This window comes from Triturus cristatus, chromosome 1_2, assembly GCF_964204655.1.
Source record: "Triturus cristatus chromosome 1_2, aTriCri1.1, whole genome shotgun sequence".
Classification (NCBI taxonomy): Eukaryota; Metazoa; Chordata; class Amphibia; order Caudata; family Salamandridae; genus Triturus; species Triturus cristatus.
Window position 1 is genome coordinate 438373627 of NC_140580.1, and position 17982 is coordinate 438391608.

The following is a 17982-nucleotide window of genomic DNA, read 5'->3' on the forward strand; positions in this document are numbered from 1 at the left end:
TCGGATAGGCAGCCAATGTAGTCCAAGGAGTAGCGACAAAGAGGCGGTCCTGGCAGGGGATTTGGAAACTAGACGGACTGCGGTGTTTTGGACCACCTGGAGTCATTGGCTGAGATCATGAGGCCATTACAATAGTCAAGAGGGCTTTTTGCTAGAGCCTGAAGGAGTGTTTTGCGGACTGTCATCGGGAGAAAAGGGAAGACCCTTCTCAAGAGACTTAATGTGTGGAAGCAGGAACCCACGGTGGCCGCAACTTGCTCCATCATAAGTTTCCAGTCCAAGTGTACGCTTAAGTTTTTTTACCACTGCTTTCGGGACCGGTGCAGCACCCAGGTGAGTGGGCCACCAATCTGTGGACCAGAGAAGGGGTCCATCTCCAAATAGCATAATCTCTGTTTTGCTAGCATTTAGCTGTAGGAAATTATTTCTCATCCAGACCGAGATGGCTATCATGCCTTCAGGGAAGGTTGACTGGGTATTGGGAGAATTTCTCTCAAATGCCATTAGGCGCTGTGTGTCATCAGCGTATTAAATTGGGATGAAGCCCAGATCCCTGAGTAGGTCCGCAAGGGGAGCCAAATAAATGTTAAATAGAGTGGGACTAGGCAGGATCCCTGGGCCACACCTTTAGCCCGCTCCGATGTTAAAGAGCGGAAGGCACCAAGGTTGACGGTTTGAGTGCGGTCAGTTAAGAAGCTTTACAACCACTGAAAGGCGAGGCCGTGGACTCCAGCGTTTCTTAGTCTGTTTAGTAGGATGGAATGGGATATCGTGTCAATCGCTGCTGACAGATCCAGTAGCACTAGTGCTGCTTGTCCATTGTTCAGGGAGTGTCTGAGGATGTCTGTAACTGCAATCAGTGCTGACTCCGTACTTAACCTGGGACGAAACGCAGACTGCGAGGGGTCAAGGCCTCCTATTACTTCAATATACTCTGAGAGATATTTATTAATGTTTTTCAAGAAGTTTGCGCAAATAAGGTAACAGGAAAATAGGGGGTAGTTTGACACCTCTTCCTGAGGGGCATTAGGTTTCTTTCAAATGGGAATTACTTGGGCAGCCTTCCATTTGGACGGTAGATTGCCCTTGTTCAGGGAGGAGTTAAGAATAGAACAGATAGCGGGTGGCAACTGTTTATATTTCAAATGTGTTGGCAAGAACTGGGTAAAAGATGATTTTTCTACTGTAGTTGCTCAAAAACCAAGTGCCTCAGTGAGTCTGCACTGCACTGGGGGAAGGCAGATTCCCTTAGAAATCCTTAAATGTGCAATGTCAGATTAGCATTGTGTTCTTAGCCTATTAGAGGCTACATTTTCCCTTTACCTAGCATTTTTCAAAAGGGTTTAAGTCAGTGTTTGAAAAATCAAAAACAATGCATAAATATTGCCTCTTGTACAAGGCGTGCTTTTTTGTACCTAAAAATTGATTTTGAAAATACTGAGCTCTGGGAATCCTGCACGTGTGCAGAGATTTTTTACTGTTTCTTGTTTCAGAAAGAATGCTCTTGAGAGAGAAGTAGGATTACAGGCAAGTAACTTTGCTTTCAGTACCAGCCAGTTGGATAACAGAGTTGTGTCGGGATCTTAAGATGGGAGAACCTTCCTGCTTTAACCTTGAAGTATTGACCTGTTGTTTTTAATTTAGCTGCTCTAGGAGACTGGAGAGCAGGCGTTTAGTTTTGAATGTCTGTCTGGGACTTAACTGGATAAACAATTTGTTCTTTTGGAGTCACTTTGTGGGAATAATGAGCTAGGAAAGACTCGATGCTCAGCCTGGGTTCAAGTAAAGTTCATTTTTTGAAAGCTGCAATGTTTTTTTTCTGTCAGTTACTGATACAGCACCATGTGTAGGACTGACTTTCTTCAAGGCCCTTAAATTAAAGATACTGAGTTAAGTATGTCTCCCCCACGTCTGGTATCAAAGTAAAATTTGAGCTTTTTGTCTTGTATGAAGAAAGACGTATTCTGAGAATGTCGTGGTAAGTAGTTTGTTGACCTGCAAATAAAGAACCTATTTAATTTGCATTGTAAGTCTGCAGCAGCACATTGCATTTTCTCACAAAGACCATACATAAAATACATGTTGTTAGGACTGTTTTGTGACTTATCAGTTTCATGTCCAGTCTTTACATTTTTGCACAGTTTTATTTCCATAAATTCGTTGATTCCATTTCTTAAATGGTACCCCTGTCAGCCTAGATAATTAGACAGTCTGCAAGTAAGAGGAATCCGTCACAAAGGCCGCTTCCCCACACGCTGTCAACAGAATACAGACCTTGCAGCCTTTAGCATTTTCCACACCGAAGTCGAACTCCTCCTCCAACATTTCTCAGTGTTGTAAGTTCACGATATGTGCTGTGTCCCTCCACCATCCTTCGAGAGGAGTTCAGTGGAAAGGCAATTTAGTAGGAAGACGGCAAAGCTGCTTATTGTTTTACAGTGTGCCAAAGTTGTCTTTTACCAGCAATCTATGTGATATCAGCTGCCATGCTTTACTTGCACATTTGCAAATATTTGCAGTCACAATCTCATTAACACTTGGAGCTAATTTGCACTCATTTACCCTGAAATTCAAAACCCTACTGACATAGTGTTTAAAAGCTTATCAGACACCAACCTGCAGGGAATCTAGTAATTTCTATCTAAAATGTTCAATTCTGAGTCTTTCGCACCATACCTGTATCAACTGTGATCACACATATGGTCAGCCCTGCATGGTCACTTTTGCTGCTTCTTTTTGCCATTTAAAAGGTTGGATACATTGATTATTTCCAGGCTTAAAGGATTCTTAACCTGAGATTGTGTTATAAAGAGGATCCCAAAAAGGTTTGTGGATTAACATCTAAAATCATGTCAGACTCCGCCAAACCTTGGAAGAGCAGAGCACACTGTGTCTGCCCTGAAAGCCTCTCCACTGGCATATAGAGGCACCAACTATCAATTTAATTTGTGGGAGGTCAAGCAATCGGATAAAATAATCATGGGCCAGAGCCTAGTCTTTGTAGCGAGCCTGCCCCACCTTACAAACCTTTCACAAAGCCTTGAAGACAAACTTCCTCTGGCTATGAACTGTAAATTCAACCAAACTCCTGCACTTTCTTCACCCTACTCCTTCCCTCCACCGAGGATCATGCCAAATAACTGTTCTGAACTGAAACCAAATGATGTAACGATAGGGCTACTGCAATCACCACAAACTGCTGTACAAGGTGGCCCACCTATCAAAATCACTAGTGGCAAAATTCAAGAGATACTCCTGCAGTGAGGGGTAGAGGAAGAGCGACATCGCTTCTTTGACTTTTTATGGCGCCTAGACTTACCAGTCCCCGATTCCGACGAGCGATGCTGATAGCTCCGCGACCGGTCCCTTGACCTCCCACGGGATTGGGACCTTGATCGGCGCGGAACCGATTGCCGGACCTCCAACAACTTTTGGGAACGCTCCTGCAAAGCTTTCGGCGCCACGGCCCGACAATCGGGGCAGGCCTCGGGGTCATGGGCGTGCCCCCAGCAGAAGAGACACACGTCGTGAGGGTCCGATACCGACATGTTTCGACATCAGGCCCTACAAGACTTAAACCTGGGCATCTCTATTGCACCAGGAGTCAAGTACACGACAAAACAAGTTGTCAGAAACCAAGTTAAAACTTTTAACTAGGGGTACCGCTTTTACTTGGATCTGCGTAGCTGCGCGGAAAAAGAAAGAACTAACATGAGGGCGCGTTTAAGTAGCTCTGACGATGTTATCTCGGCGGCTGCGACGCCAGCGACGTACGCGGAGCCGTACAACGACGCCTACCGACGTGCAGGAGTACTGCTGACAAACTTTCCAGATCCAGTCTGACGCCTGGAGATATTCTAAGGTAAGGAATCTATCACTAACTAATGTCTCTTACAGATCTATCGTTACACAAGTAAGTAACTTGTGCTTTTTGCACATAATAATTTCTACAAGCTTGAGGGCATTCCCCTCACTATTTATTTTTTACAATTTGCAAATTCCATGATATTTGCCACATTAAGAAAAAAAATAGAAGGAGACACTTAAATGTATTTTCCTCAATAGGTTTTCTTAAGCTTTGGAAGCTGTTTGAAGATCACAAAGATTCCAATGCTTAAAAGGAAGCTTTGTGATGTTGCAGAGAAAAAGCCTTTGGACATCCTTAACTAGATCATTTTCCATGTTTAAAAGTATATACTTTATGTTAATCCACTGCAGATCATACCTGTGACTCTGGGGTTTGTTTGTGGTTCCACAATGAGATCATGCAGGACTAGAAAGTGCCAGTTTTATATATAAGCTACCTATGTACATCATGTAACTAAAGCATATTGATGCCTCGCTCAGCCAAACTTTCATGGTAGGGGAAATGTCAAATATTGAGCCAATATTTTTCCTACAATCTCATTATTTAAAGGGATGTGTGAGAAAGACCTGCAAAACATACATTTTCAGATTGTTCACACTGTATGAATAATAAAATACGAATAGACTATCCTTTCAAAATTATAGAGTTGTTGTCTCATTCCTTCTAGATACTATTTCTTGGCAAATAGGGGATGATGAATAGCTCTGTAAATCAAGTCAAATGATCCAAAATGATGCGATTAAAATTCCATAAGAATTGTGGCTACATAAGTAAATTGATCCAACATTAAAAAAAAGTCTTGCTTGATATCCAAGGGCTCCGTCCAAGTTACTCCAAAGGCATTTTGACTTGCCGGGTCTTAGAGGTCCATGCAAAAGTCCTGCCTGCTCATTGGCTTTGCTGTCATAAGTTCATTACGGACTTCACCGATACGATGTATCAGAAATACAGCAAAAAGTATTTGTCAAACAGTATATGAGGAACTACCTGCCCCTTTTAAAACAAGAACGTCTAATGTTATACATGAAGGTATGTCTCTTAAAAGTATTTGCTGTATACCTGCCACATTGCTGTTTGTTCTATCCTAGCCTGTTTGTGTGATGGAAAGAAATAATTTTAAATGTTACAACAATACCTCCAATGTCAACATTTTAGCTGGAGACACTAGCAATATTTGTTTTAATGTATCCCACCTTCATTTTTATGAGTGATGATTATACTTCTCCTACATCCTAAAAATTAACTTTTGGTATTTTCGTCATAGCATACAGAGACGCTGAACATCGTGTTTCTAACCTACTTCAGAATATTGAAGCGAGCACAGAAGTCTCTTCTCCTGCCTGCTGTCTTGGAGGGACTTGCAAAGTACATTTTCTTTTTATGAAGCTAACTGTTCTATTGCAAAACTGTCTTATAGAGAGTCCTGACAATCTCTGCTAGAAAAGGTTTGTTGGGTGGTACAGAACACTGCAAACCTAAGAAGCCAGGAAGGTGAGAACGTCTGAACCAGTGCCCGCAGGTTAGCCAGTCACTTGTCACCAACTATCTAGATTGCTGTGCAAATGAGTTATGCAAAGTTTTACAAAATTCAGTGGTTGACTGCAGTATAAAGGAAGCTGTAGACAACATGCAGAGATTCTGTGATCTTGTGATGAATCCACAAAACTAAGTGAATTTAAAATCCACATGGCATGTGCACCACTCTCCACTTTGTCTGTTAAGGACGACTAGTCAACCTTTAAAGCTAAGTATTTGGAAAATAGTGTCTATGAGTACACAGTGCTCCTATAGTGCAAGATAGGAAACCACTTTGAAACACCATGTTCTCTTTTTAGACCTGGACACTAGACCGAAAATGTTATTTTAAATCTTATTGCTTAAGCAATCTAGGTGTCAGATTATAAAGCAGTCCCATTACTAAACATTCCAAATAAAACCGTGTCTTTATTAAAATAATATTGTAACGGTTCCTCTGTTTCTCCTGTCTGTTAATATAAAAAGAGAATTCAATTTAAAATTGTGTTGCTTTTTATTACGCCTCTCTGATATCATACCATTATTCCTTCTTTTAATAATTCCCTCTCCCTTCTGTAAAATAATGATTGACAGGAGCATGAACTCTTTCAGCCAAGTTACTAAATTTTGCGCCTGTGCGCAGCTGTTTTGCACACTCCTACCGGTACTAAAATGCCATCATTGCTCTGGTTGGTTCAAATGTTGTTTTGCCTGTGTGTGTGTACCAAATATCAAGGCAAGGGTTCCATGCACTGGTGCAGATTTGAGTAATGAAGTCTGTAGTCTTGCATCTACAGCATACGATCTGAAGCTTGCTTGCTTCAGTAGTGTGTATTGAAATAAAATATGATGCAATAAAATATGTATATCTTTTCTCCTTTTGACCCTTCTCTACAATTGGGCACTGCTGTTCAATCAGGTATCATTAAATGTATCTCATTTGGAATGCACATATTTCAAAAGTGTGGCATTTCATATTTAATTGAAATTTATATGCCCACTCACTGTCATCCCCATTAACGAATCAGTAAGATAATTAATATTCATCAGTCACCAGATAGGGTATGAATCTTTCAGTGCATCTCAACATTTCCTAAATGTTTTTCACCTTCTGACTATTTTTGTGTGTGCCCTTAGGTTTGTGTAGATTAAAGCTATTCTTTAGGCTAGACCTGGATAACTAACTACCTGTTGTTCAAATCTGATTTTAGGTTTGCTCATCTTATAAATGTGGAATTTTTCGATGACCTGTTGGCTGTTTTGCATACTCTGATTGCATCTGGTGTGAGTATATTTTTACAGCTGCATTTATATTATTATATTTGTTTTAATGTTTTACATTTTATATGCATCTTCATAAATTGAACTGCCTTTTATATTGATATAGACTTTTGAGGATGTTGAAAAATATAACCAGTAGTTTGTTTTCTGTTTACTGAAGAGGCACCTTCATGAGGTGGTTCCTTGAGTGATTAATGTAAACCCTTCATTCAGGGGAAGTGACGTGGACATGGAACGCATCCACTGCTACATATAGTCATCAGTAGATATAGCAAGAGACTAAAACTATTTCCCACTTCCCTACCTTGCCCCATTTCTGTTTAAGTCTCTTAAGGGTAAAGAAAGAAATACTTAAAACAGAAGTTGTATGCAAGCACCGCCTGCCTGCTGCCACATTCATAGGCAACCTCTCCCTTTGTTGCACTAAAGCCCTTATGGAGCCAGTCCTATGTAGTATGTTGCTGCACTTGTGTGCACGGGTGAAGAGGGCACATTCATTCCCCTGCATGCTTTCATGTAATGTGTTCCACAAACAAATGATGGATGGAATGCTGAATGAATCATACATTCACCCCCAGTCAAGAAATCTATGTATAATCCATTGTTCTTTTGCGCACCATCCCAGTTTAGACCCACCCATATGCAAATCAGTCTTGACCCTGTTCTTCATGGGAACAGTCCCGCCCGAACTGGCAAGCCAGGTCCTCCCTGGACCAGAAACAAGCATCCTGGGAATTGGTTCGGGGTAACACTCCTCATCAGCCAGGCTAACTTGAATCCATTGGCACAGTGAGCAAGGGCCAATGTTTGCATTGTTCAGCATTCCGTCCATCATTTGTTCCTTTTGCTGTCATGTAATGGCATAGGGCAGGGTCCTGGATCCCTAAGGACATTATTACAGGAGACAAGAAGAGAGTTTAGCATCTGTTTATCGCCCCCTGAGCATCTAAGCCTTTTGTCACTCCTGTGAAATGCACAAGGAGCTCCCAGTTTTTGTTGAGACGGACCGGAGCTTGCCCTGCATAGAATAAGTTGTTAGCCAGCACGGGAATAGCACGGACCCTGGTTTGATATGACATTGTTCCAGGCAGTTTCGTACAGCCTGATGCAGCACTCCTTATGAGGAAGGCTGCAAAGGGAAACTGAGCAATGCAGGCCTGTCAGTGGAGAGTCCACTGTGCGTGGTATCTTCTAGCAAACCTTCACAAAGAACATTAAGGCACTTTGCTAGAAAAGGGCGCTAGAAAATGCTTGTTTCAAAAAGAAGAGGTGGTACACTGGGGCATTTGGATTACTTCACTGCGGCAGGGATCGGATTCGTCCCACAATATTCCAGCTGGTTTCACAGTCCACTTCTTTTGAGCTGAAACCTGAGGAGAGCAGCAATTATTGCATCTGAAAGAAACACGTTAGTTAGATTCCTCACCTTAGAATATCCCCAGGCGTCAGACTGGATCCGGAAGATTTTTCGTCAGCAATACCCCTTGCGCGTCGCTAGGCGTCGTCTGCGGCTCCGCGTCCGTCGTCGGCGTCGTGCGCCGGGATGACGTCGTCGGAGTACTTAGACGCCGCCCTCGCGCGCTGACGTCAGTTCTTCTTTTTTCCGCGCCAGTAAGCGCAGATCCGGGAGAGCTACCCCTTTTAGTCTTTTTTGACTAAATCTTTTTTGATCATTTTTTATCCTTGTCTGTCGACATCTGGTGCCGGTAGGATGCCTGGGTTCAAGGCTTGCGAGGATTGTCATCGACTGATGTCGGTGACCGATCACCACCGCCGGTGCCTCTACTGCTTAGGCCCCGACCACGACGCGGAGTCGTGCAACGACTGTCAGGCCCTGACTTCGAAGGCTAGGCGGGAGCGGTCCCGCAAGCTTCTCGAGCTTCGCCACTCGGCTCCGCGTCGTGCGCGATCCCGGTCCAGGAGGAGGTCCAAGGATCGCTCGCGGAGCCCTAGCCGACGCCATCGCTCGTCCGGCTCCAAGTCGTCGGGTAAGTCCAAACGCTCAAAGAAGTCCAAGAGGCGTCATCGCTCTTCGGACTCCCCTCGCCGGTCGCGCGACTCGGCCGAGGGTCAGGGTGGTTCCACCCCCGCGGCTCCGGCGGAGCCGCAGGTGCCGCGTCCGCCCCCATACCTTCCGGTCCCTGGGGCTGACGCGGCGCCGGCGGAGATCAGTGCCTTCCTCTCGGCCATGAGGAGCCTGGCCCCGCCGTCGACGCCCGCTGGCGCGCCTTCGGGCCCCGCGGACTCGACTGGGCGACCTCGCGTGCCGGCGGCTCCGGCCCCGGCGCCGTCGACGACTCCGGTCTCGACGCCGCAGGTCCCCGCGGGGCCCTTGCCTGGGCCCCAGTCGACGCCGGTTGACCTAGTCACTCCTCCACCGGCGCCGACGCCTGAACCACCGACGCCGTCACCGGCGCCGCCGACGCCTGTGACGCCGACACCCCAGTTTAGCCCTCATCCGGACCCGACGCCGGCACGGCGTCCGCCGACGCCGCATCCGACGCCGCTTGAGTCCTACCATCTCTACAGTCCGGTTCCGATCATTCCTCCTGTTTATCAGGAATCGGAAGAAGGGGGCGACTGGGAGGGGTTCGAGGACCCTCTGGCTGTTCAGTCACAGCTTTCTCAGGACTGGGCAGATGAACTGGGGGAGGCCAGTGGGCTGGACACCTCGCCAGACACTGGATTCACTTCTCCTCCGACCGTGGCTTCGGAGGAGGGTGCAGCATTTTCTGTGGTGCTGCGCAAGGCGGCCGAGGCCCTTGGGCTCGAGTTGCCTGCCGTGGCTGTGAGGACTAACATCCTCACTGAGGTGCTTCAAACCTCAGCAAGCTCCACTGAGCCCCTGCTGCCGTTCAACGAGGCCCTCACTGACGTTCTGCAGGGCACCTGGTCCAAGCCCTCCACAGTTCCTCCTGTGGATCGGAACGTTGCCAGGCGCCACCGCCCTGCTCCGGGCGACCCCAGTTTCCTGTCCCAACACCCCACCCCCGAGAGTCTGGTTATCCAGGCCTCTACTTCCCAATCCTCCTTCCCGACCGCTCCGCCGGATCGGGATTCCAAGAGACTCGAGCAGTTTGGCAAGAAACTGTTTTCGTCCCTTAGTTTGGGCCTGCGGTCCTTAAATACCGCCTGTCTCTTGGACCGTTATTCCCATTCCCTGTGGGATACGGTGGAGGACGTGCTGCCCCTGTGTCCGGAGGAGGTCCGGACGCGTCTTACCCAGGCTTTGGCCGATGGGAGGGATGCAGCACGGCACGCCATACGATGTGGGCTTGACACCACGGACTCGCTGGGTCGGGCGATTTCGACCACGGTGGCGCTCCGCCGCCACGCCTGGATGCGGTCCACGTCATTTTCCGGGGATGTCCAGACCACCCTCATGGACATGCCCTTTGATGGCACTCGCCTGTTTGGTGAGAAGGCGGACAGTGCGCTGAACCGCTTTAAGGACTCCCGGGCTACGGCCAAGTCCTTGGGCCTCTCGGCTCCGCGGGCGCACACCTCCGCTTTTCGCCCCTTTCGTGGCCAAGGAAGGGGCGCCTCCTCACGTCCGCAAAGCCACCAGCCGCAGAACCAACCTGCGCGCGGTCGCGGACGTGGCTTCCGCCGTGGCGGAAATGGAGGCCGACGTGGTCAGCCCACTTCCACCCCTGCAGCATCCGCCTCAAAGCCCTCCTAGTCCGAGCTTTCAGGCCCATACCACGCCAGTGGGCGGCAGAGTTCGCCATCACCTGCTCCACTGGCGGTCCATAACATCGGACAGGTGGGTGCTGCAAATCGTCCGAAGGGGCTACTCCCTCCCCTTCGAGACGACCCCTCCAGCCATGCCACCGCAGCACCACCGTATCTCGGGGGATCATTTGCATCTTCTCCGCGAGGAAGTTTCGGCTCTCTTGGCCAAGGGGGCCGTCGAGCGCGTTCCGAGTCCAGAAGTAGGTCGTGGTTGTTATTCCCACTACTTTCTGGTTCCCAAGAAGGGCAAAGGGGGCCTACGCCCTATCTTGGACCTCCGGAACGTCAATGCCTTCCTCCGAAAGGAAAGGTTCAAGATGCTCACGTTGGCTCAGGTTTTAGCTGCCCTAGACCCTGGAGACTGGATGGTAGCGTTGGACTTGCAGGACGCATATTTCCATATCCCCGTCCTGCCGGCCCACCGGCGTTACCTGCGGTTCACGGTGGGCCAAGAGCACTTTCAGTTTACCGTGCTCCCCTTCGGCCTCACCAGTGCCCCTCGGGTGTTCACGAAAGTGATGGCGGTGGTCGCAGCTCATCTGCGCAGATCAGGGGTTCCAGTCTTCCCCTATCTCGACGACTGGTTGTTGAAGGCGGGCTCGCCCCAGGCAGTCGTCTCCCACCTCCAGACTACGGCGGATCTCCTGCATTTGCTGGGGTTTTCCATCAACGTGCCGAAGTCACACTTGAGTCCCTCTCAGAAGCTCCTCTTCATCGGAGCGGTTCTCGATTCGGCGCAGTTCCGGGTCCATCCACCGGAACAGCGGGTCCGGGATATACGGGCCCTGATTCCCATCTTTCGGCCTCTATCCCGGGTTTCGGTCAGGCTAGTGTTGCGGCTTCTGGGGCTGATGGCTTCCTGCATCCTACTAGTGCATCACGCCAGGCGGCGCATGCGGGCTCTGCAGTGGGACCTGAAGTTTCAGTGGGCCCAGCATCACGGCAACCTGTCCGACCATGTCTTGATCTCGGAGGGCACTGCACAGCAGTTGCAGTGGTGGCTCACGGACCGCGAGTGGGTCAAGGGCAAGAGCCTCTCCCTTCCCCAACCAGAGCATGTCGTAGTGACGGATGCGTCCCTCCTGGGATGGGGTGGCCATATGGGAGAGGCGGAGATCAGAGGCCTCTGGTCTCCGGCGGAGTCTCGTCTCCACATCAACCTGTTGGAGTTGAGAGCGATCCGGCTTGCACTGAAAGCCTTCCTTCCCTCTGTCAGGGGAAGTGTCGTGCAGGTGTTCACGGACAACACCACCGCCATGTGGTACTGCAACAAACAGGGCGGGGTGGGGTCGTGGACCCTTTGTCAGGAGGCTCTGCGCCTCTGGACATGGCTGGAACACCAGGGCGTCACCCTGGTGGTTCAACATCTGGCGGGCTCTCTGAACGCCAGAGCAGACGAACTCAGCCGCCGGTGCATGATGGATCACGAATGGCGTCTGAACTCCGAAGTGGCGCAAGGCCTCTTTCAGCAGTGGGGAGAGCCTTGGTTAGATCTATTCGCCACCGAAGAGAACGCGCAATGTCAGCAGTTCTGCGCGTTGGAATTTCCAAGGCGGCACTCGCTCGGCGACGCTTTTCGTCACGAGTGGAGTTGCGGTCTGTTGTACGCCTTTCCGCCTATACCACTTCTGCCCAGAGTGCTGAAGAAGATCAGGCACGACCGGGCCCAAGTCATCTTGGTGGCTCCGGATTGGGCACGAAGATACTGGTATCCCGAGCTACTCAGTCTGTTGACCGATCCCCCGATACGTCTGCCCCTTCGGGAGGATCTTCTGTCGCAGCAGCAGGGGACGGTCCTCCACCCGAACCTGTCCAGCCTCCACCTCCATGCGTGGAGATTGAGCGGCGGCAGTTGATGCCATTTGACTTGCCTCCTGAAGTCTGTGATATCATTCTGGCAGCCAGGCGTCCCTCCACAAAGTCGGTATACGCCTGCCGGTGGAACAAATTTGTGGCATGGTGCACAGCAAAGGCTGTGGATCCCCTTTCCGCCCCTCTTTCTGAGGTTCTCCTCTTCCTTCTTTCTCTGGCCCAGCAGGGCTCTGCCCTGGGCACCCTGAAAGGTTATCTTGCTGCCATCTCCGCCTTCTTGCGGCTTCCTGATCAGCCTTCTCTTTTCAAGTCCCCTGTGGTTACACGCTTTCTCAAAGGCATTACACATACGTTCCCTCCTGTCCCTTTTGTAATGCCTCAGTGGGACTTGAATCTGGTCTTGACATTCCTGATGTGCGCTCCCTTCGAGCCTCTTCACAATTGCCCTCTTCGTCTTCTGACTCTTAAGACTGCTTTTCTGGTAGCCATCACCTCGGCTAGACGGGTGAGTGAGCTCCAGGCTTTATCTTCAAAGCCTCCTTTTCTATCTGTTCATCCGGACAAGGTTGTCCTTCGGCCTCGTCCCTCCTTTCTTCCTAAAGTGGTGACTCCTTTTCACCTTGGGCAGTCTGTCACCTTGCCCACCTTCTTTCCGCCTCCGCATCCTTCCAAAGAGGAAGAGAGGCTCCACCGTCTGGACCCAAAACGTGCGCTCTCCTTTTATCTGGACCGCACAAAACAGTTCCGGGTGGACGACCAGCTTTTTGTTGGGTACGTGGGCGCTAAGAAGGGGAAAGCTGTGCACAAACGGACCATCTCTCGGTGGGTCGTTTTGTGTATAAAACTTTGCTATTCCTTGGCTAAAAAAGACCCTCCTGTTGGGCTGCGCGCCCATTCTACTCGGGCCACTGCGGCTACTACTGCCTTGGGACGGGGAGTCCCTTTGCAGGACATCTGTCAGGCGGCGACGTGGGCTTCGCTACACACGTTTGCCAGGCATTATTGCCTTGACAGCCAAGTCCGGAGGGATGGCTTCTTTGGCCGTTCTGTCCTCCAGGACTTTCTGGTGTGATCTTGGTTCGCAGACCCACCACCGGGGATGGTATTGCTTGGGTATCTATTCTAAGGTGAGGAATCTAACTAACGTGTTTCTTTCAGATGAACAAGTTACTTACCTTCGGTAACGATGTATCTGTAAGAAACATTAGTTAGTTAGATTCCTCACCGACCCTCCCATCCTCCCCGTTCTGCGAACTGACATCTAGGGTTAAGGTTATCCTTTTCAGGCCCCTAGATTTTATTTTTGGCACCAGTGTCGGTCTTTGCATGGCTCTGCGTTCCTGGCGCGGAAGGCTATGTACAAGAACTGACGTCAGCGCGCGAGGGCGGCGTCTAAGTACTCCGACGACGTCATCCCGGCGCACGACGCCGACGACGGACGCGGAGCCGCAGACGACGCCTAGCGACGCGCAAGGGGTATTGCTGACGAAAAATCTTCCGGATCCAGTCTGACGCCTGGGGATATTCTAAGGTGAGGAATCTAACTAACTAATGTTTCTTACAGATACATCGTTACCGAAGGTAAGTAACTTGTTCATCTGTACACTACGCCATATTAACAACTATAACTTAAAATTAATAACTGTTTTAATAGTCAAAGCTGTGAAGCATAACCTCTTGTACTGGTGCCTGTGGGGTCGAAGTGGTGCATGGGCAGAAGTTCAGTGAGTGTGCTCAGTTCCATGTGCATTTGTTGTCCAATAAATGGCCCTTAAAATTAAATTGTAGTGCCGTATGCAGCACTGGTCTGATTTCTGAGTACAGTGCCAGAATTCATTACACGGTGGTGTGAGTCCTTACTCCAGTAGTGTTTTTTTGGGGTGGTGGTGGGGGGGGGGGGGGGGGGGGGGGGTCTCTGCTACTGCCAACCTGAGCCCGAGTCCCCAGTGTCTCCTGGGCCTTGCTGTCTTTGTCTTCCTTTCCTGTCCTTTCAGTACTAAAGAGATTCCATTCTCTTTAGTAGTGCTGTAGTCTTAAACCTTCTGCCACGCCCATAGTAATGTGACCTTGCTACCTCCCCACAATCTCTATTCCCTATTTAACCCCTCCTCCCAGTTTTTGCAGTTGCATGGTACCAAGGTTAAAAGCATCTTCTTGTAGATTTTTCCCAGCTTCTTCTTACCTGAGCCAGGATTGGCACTTGGGTCTGGATCACGGCCTGGTCCTCCATTTACACCCCCACATCTATCCTCAACCTTACTTCTTTCTCTCCTGGCTTGTTCTGTAATCTAAATATACAGTATTTCCACATGTCGTCTCATCTACGTTCCTGAGTGTCATCACTCCAAGTGATGCACCACAGAGACCCTAGTGTATGGTGCCTCTTGACTCTTTGGGTTCCTCATCTGCATGCCTGGGTGGACTCCATAGCCCATATAGCATGGCTGATTGTAGAAACCATTACTATGGTTTGCTCCTGTGGTGCGCCAACTCTGCTCAACATGTATTATAGTTGTACAATTCCCTTTCTAATAGCTAGATACCCTGCACTCTTTAGTGGGCTTCGAAGATCTACCATCAGTACTCATCAAACTTACACTCTAGCCTTTGCTGTGCAGTCATTCACAGTGAACCGATTAGAGCATAATGTTGATGGTTGTACAGTGCAGATTCCTGTTTGTCAGGAGGTCTGATAACAAGACACCGTAGTTCTGGTCATTGGGTTTGGAATGGGGGAGATGACTTGGGCCAGGACAAAATTTCAACTATGCCATCGTCATTTTGGGAATTTTGCATTACAGTTGTATCCAAAATTCCTGAAATGAAGCAATTACGCTGTGGCAAAATTATATAGCATGATTAGAACGGTTGGAATGTGAGCAGCAGTCATTCACGGCTCTTGGGTTTTGTTACTATTTTGTTTTGGGCGTCAAATGCGTCGGGCACATGTTGTGCTAAACTATAGCACTAAATGCCATATTTGCATTTTACATAATTACGCATAATTTGGCAATTTTCATGAAATTTTACATCATTACAGAAAAGCATAGTTCGAGGCATATGAGCTGCAGATCACACACTGAGGATAAGATCGCCATCTGGTGTTGGGCTCGGATGATTGCAGGTTGTTGTTGTCTTCGGAGAAGTCTTTGGTCACGAGGTTGGTGACTCCTCCCCTGGACAACAGTGCGCATGGGCATCCACTCCATCGGCAGATTGTTTTTTTCCGCCATTGGGTTCGGATGAACTTTTTTCCGCTCCAGCAGAAAACTTCCAGCAATCAATTTAACTCTTTAATCTTCATTTCATCGACGTCGACATCAACTCGGACCGGTTCCGGAAGCGGCTGATGGACAGGACACCCTTCAAAAAATGCCCCCAGTGTGGAGCGAAGTTCCCCCACAGTGACCACCATGAGGTTTGCAACCTCTGCCTGTCGCCGGAACACAACGAGTCCACCTGTCCAGCTTGTTCCGCTTTCCGTTCGAAGAAGACCCTCCGGGACCGAAGAGCTCGACGCCATATTATGGCCAAACCAGCTCCAGAACCGGAGGACATCTTTGCTCAAGATGTTCCCGAAGACGACACCGAAGATCTCGAGATCGTGTCCGAAGCCGACGATTCCGATGACCTCATCACTCCAGGGCAGCGTGTGAGTACCACCCCCCCTGCCCCTGCCCCATCCAAAAAAGCATCGGTCAAGACTCCGCCAGTTGGGCCCAGTCGCGACCGGAAATCCTCTTCAGAAGCCCCGCCCTCGGGCCCGGCTCCGAAGACAACTAAGCCTGTGGGTGGCTCGGGCTCGAGCAAACCTCACCTAATTGTGCCTTTAACACCCTCGGCACCCAAACACCCATTGTCGGCACCGAAACAGGCTCCAAGACCGAAATCTCCTTCGGCACAGAAACGTTCCTCGGCACCGAAGTCTCCACCGGCACCGAAACGTTCTTCAACATCGATGCCTGAAAGTCCATCGGCACCGAAACCTCAGTCGGCACCGAAACCTCAGTCGGCACCGAAACCTCAGTCGGCACCGAAACCTCAGTCGGCACCGAAACCTCAGTCGGCACCGAAACCTCAGTCGGCACCGAAACATCAGTCGGCACCGAAAAATCAGTCGACACCGAAAAATCAGTCGACACCGAAAAAATCATCGGAGCCGAAAACTGCGTCCCCGCCGAAACAAGCTCATAAAGACCCGAAGCGGACGTCACAGACACCACCTTCGGAGCCAGATGATCTTTTTCGACCAGATCCTACTCAGAAGCGGATCTATATCAATCCTAAAACGGGACATGTGACTGCCATCCCATATAAAAAGCGGAAGCTGGACACTACACCTCCCCCAGCTCCCATACGGAAAAAGGACTGTGCTACTTCACCACTTCGTCCTTCCTCTCCTGTTTTACCTCCTAACCCGTCCCCCCCTCCTCCTCCTGATTCTCCTTTACCTTTACCATCTCCCTATCATTCACCTCCTCCACAGGATGATAATGATGACTTAGGGGGAGGGGCGGACCCTGATTTATTTGATGATCCTGTTGACCCAAACGACCCTTTTACGTTCCCAGACCCAGCACCCATGGATGACTGGTCTTATCCTATACCTGACATGCCTGACCCCACTACCTACCCTTCCAAGCCCTCCCCTCCTGATGACCACCTAGGGTACGGCCAACTTATAAATAGGGCAGCAACATTCCACGGCGTTACTATGCACACAGACGCCATTGAAGAGGACTTCCTCCTTGATACCTTTGAGCAGTCACAAAAGACTGTTCACATACTGCCCATGATCAAAGGGGTCATAAAGCATGCTACTGAAGTCTTTAAGGACCCTGTTCGAGCTAGGGTTCTCAACCCACGCATCGAAAAAAAGTACCGACCAGCCCCGCAAGACCCTGCATACATTAAGGCCCAGCTCCCTTTAGACTCCCTAGTCGTATCAAATGCCAGGAAGCGCGCTAACTCACAGACAACTGGAGAAACGCCTCCCCCAGACAAGGAGTCTAAGCTTTTAGAAGCCTCGGGCAAACGGGTCGCCGCGCAGGCGGCTAACCATTGGCGTATTGCGAATACCCAGGCCCTGTTAGCCAGGTATGATAGAGCGCATTATGACCAACTTGAGGACCTTATGCAACATCTGCCTGAACCTTTTAAGTCCCAGGCCTCCGACCTCATCCAAGAAGGCAAATTAATATCTAATGCCTCCATTAAATGCGCCTTAGATGCAGCAGACACTGCTTCTAGAGCGGTCAATACTGGCGTCTTACTCAGACGACATGCCTGGCTCCGTATTTCCGGTTTTAAACCGGAGGTTCAAACCGCAATTCTAGCTCAACCTTTCAACCAAGAGCAGCTATTTGGCCCTGCAGTGGATACTGCATTAGAAAAAATGAAAAAGGATAATGAAACTGCCAAGTCTATGGGAGCACTGCAGTCTCATCAAAACCGGGGTTCCTTTCGTCGCTCCTTTTATAGAGGAGGCTCCAAAAACACATCAACTGAGACCACGTCCACCTTTAAAAATTCTGGACAAACATCCCCTAACAGAGGTTACTTCCGGGGAGGTTATAGGGGAAACAATAACAAAGGTCGAGGACGGGGCAACAACAACAACACCCGCACCTCACCAGCCACCAAACAGTGACTTGCCACCACTCCCCCCAGACCATTCCACTCCGGTCGGGGGGCGACTCCAACAATTCCTGCCTGTCTGGACTTCCATCACCACAGACAGGTGGGTAAGACAAATTATCCAGTCTGGCTAC

The 17982-nt window shown here is 49.3% G+C and overlaps 1 protein-coding gene across 2 annotated transcripts in view; it reads left to right on the forward strand.

Annotated features, from left to right (window-relative positions):
• NOC3L (NOC3 like DNA replication regulator) overlaps positions 1–17982 on the forward strand; it is a 426444-nt gene that overhangs the window by 225430 nt on the left and 183032 nt on the right. For both annotated transcript variants that reach the window (XM_085605900.1, XM_085605907.1), the window contains exons 13-14: positions 5133–5233; positions 6595–6667. In XM_085605900.1, the coding sequence (XP_085462026.1) occupies positions 5133–5233; positions 6595–6667 (174 nt within the window). The remainder of the gene's footprint in view (positions 1–5132; positions 5234–6594; positions 6668–17982) is intronic.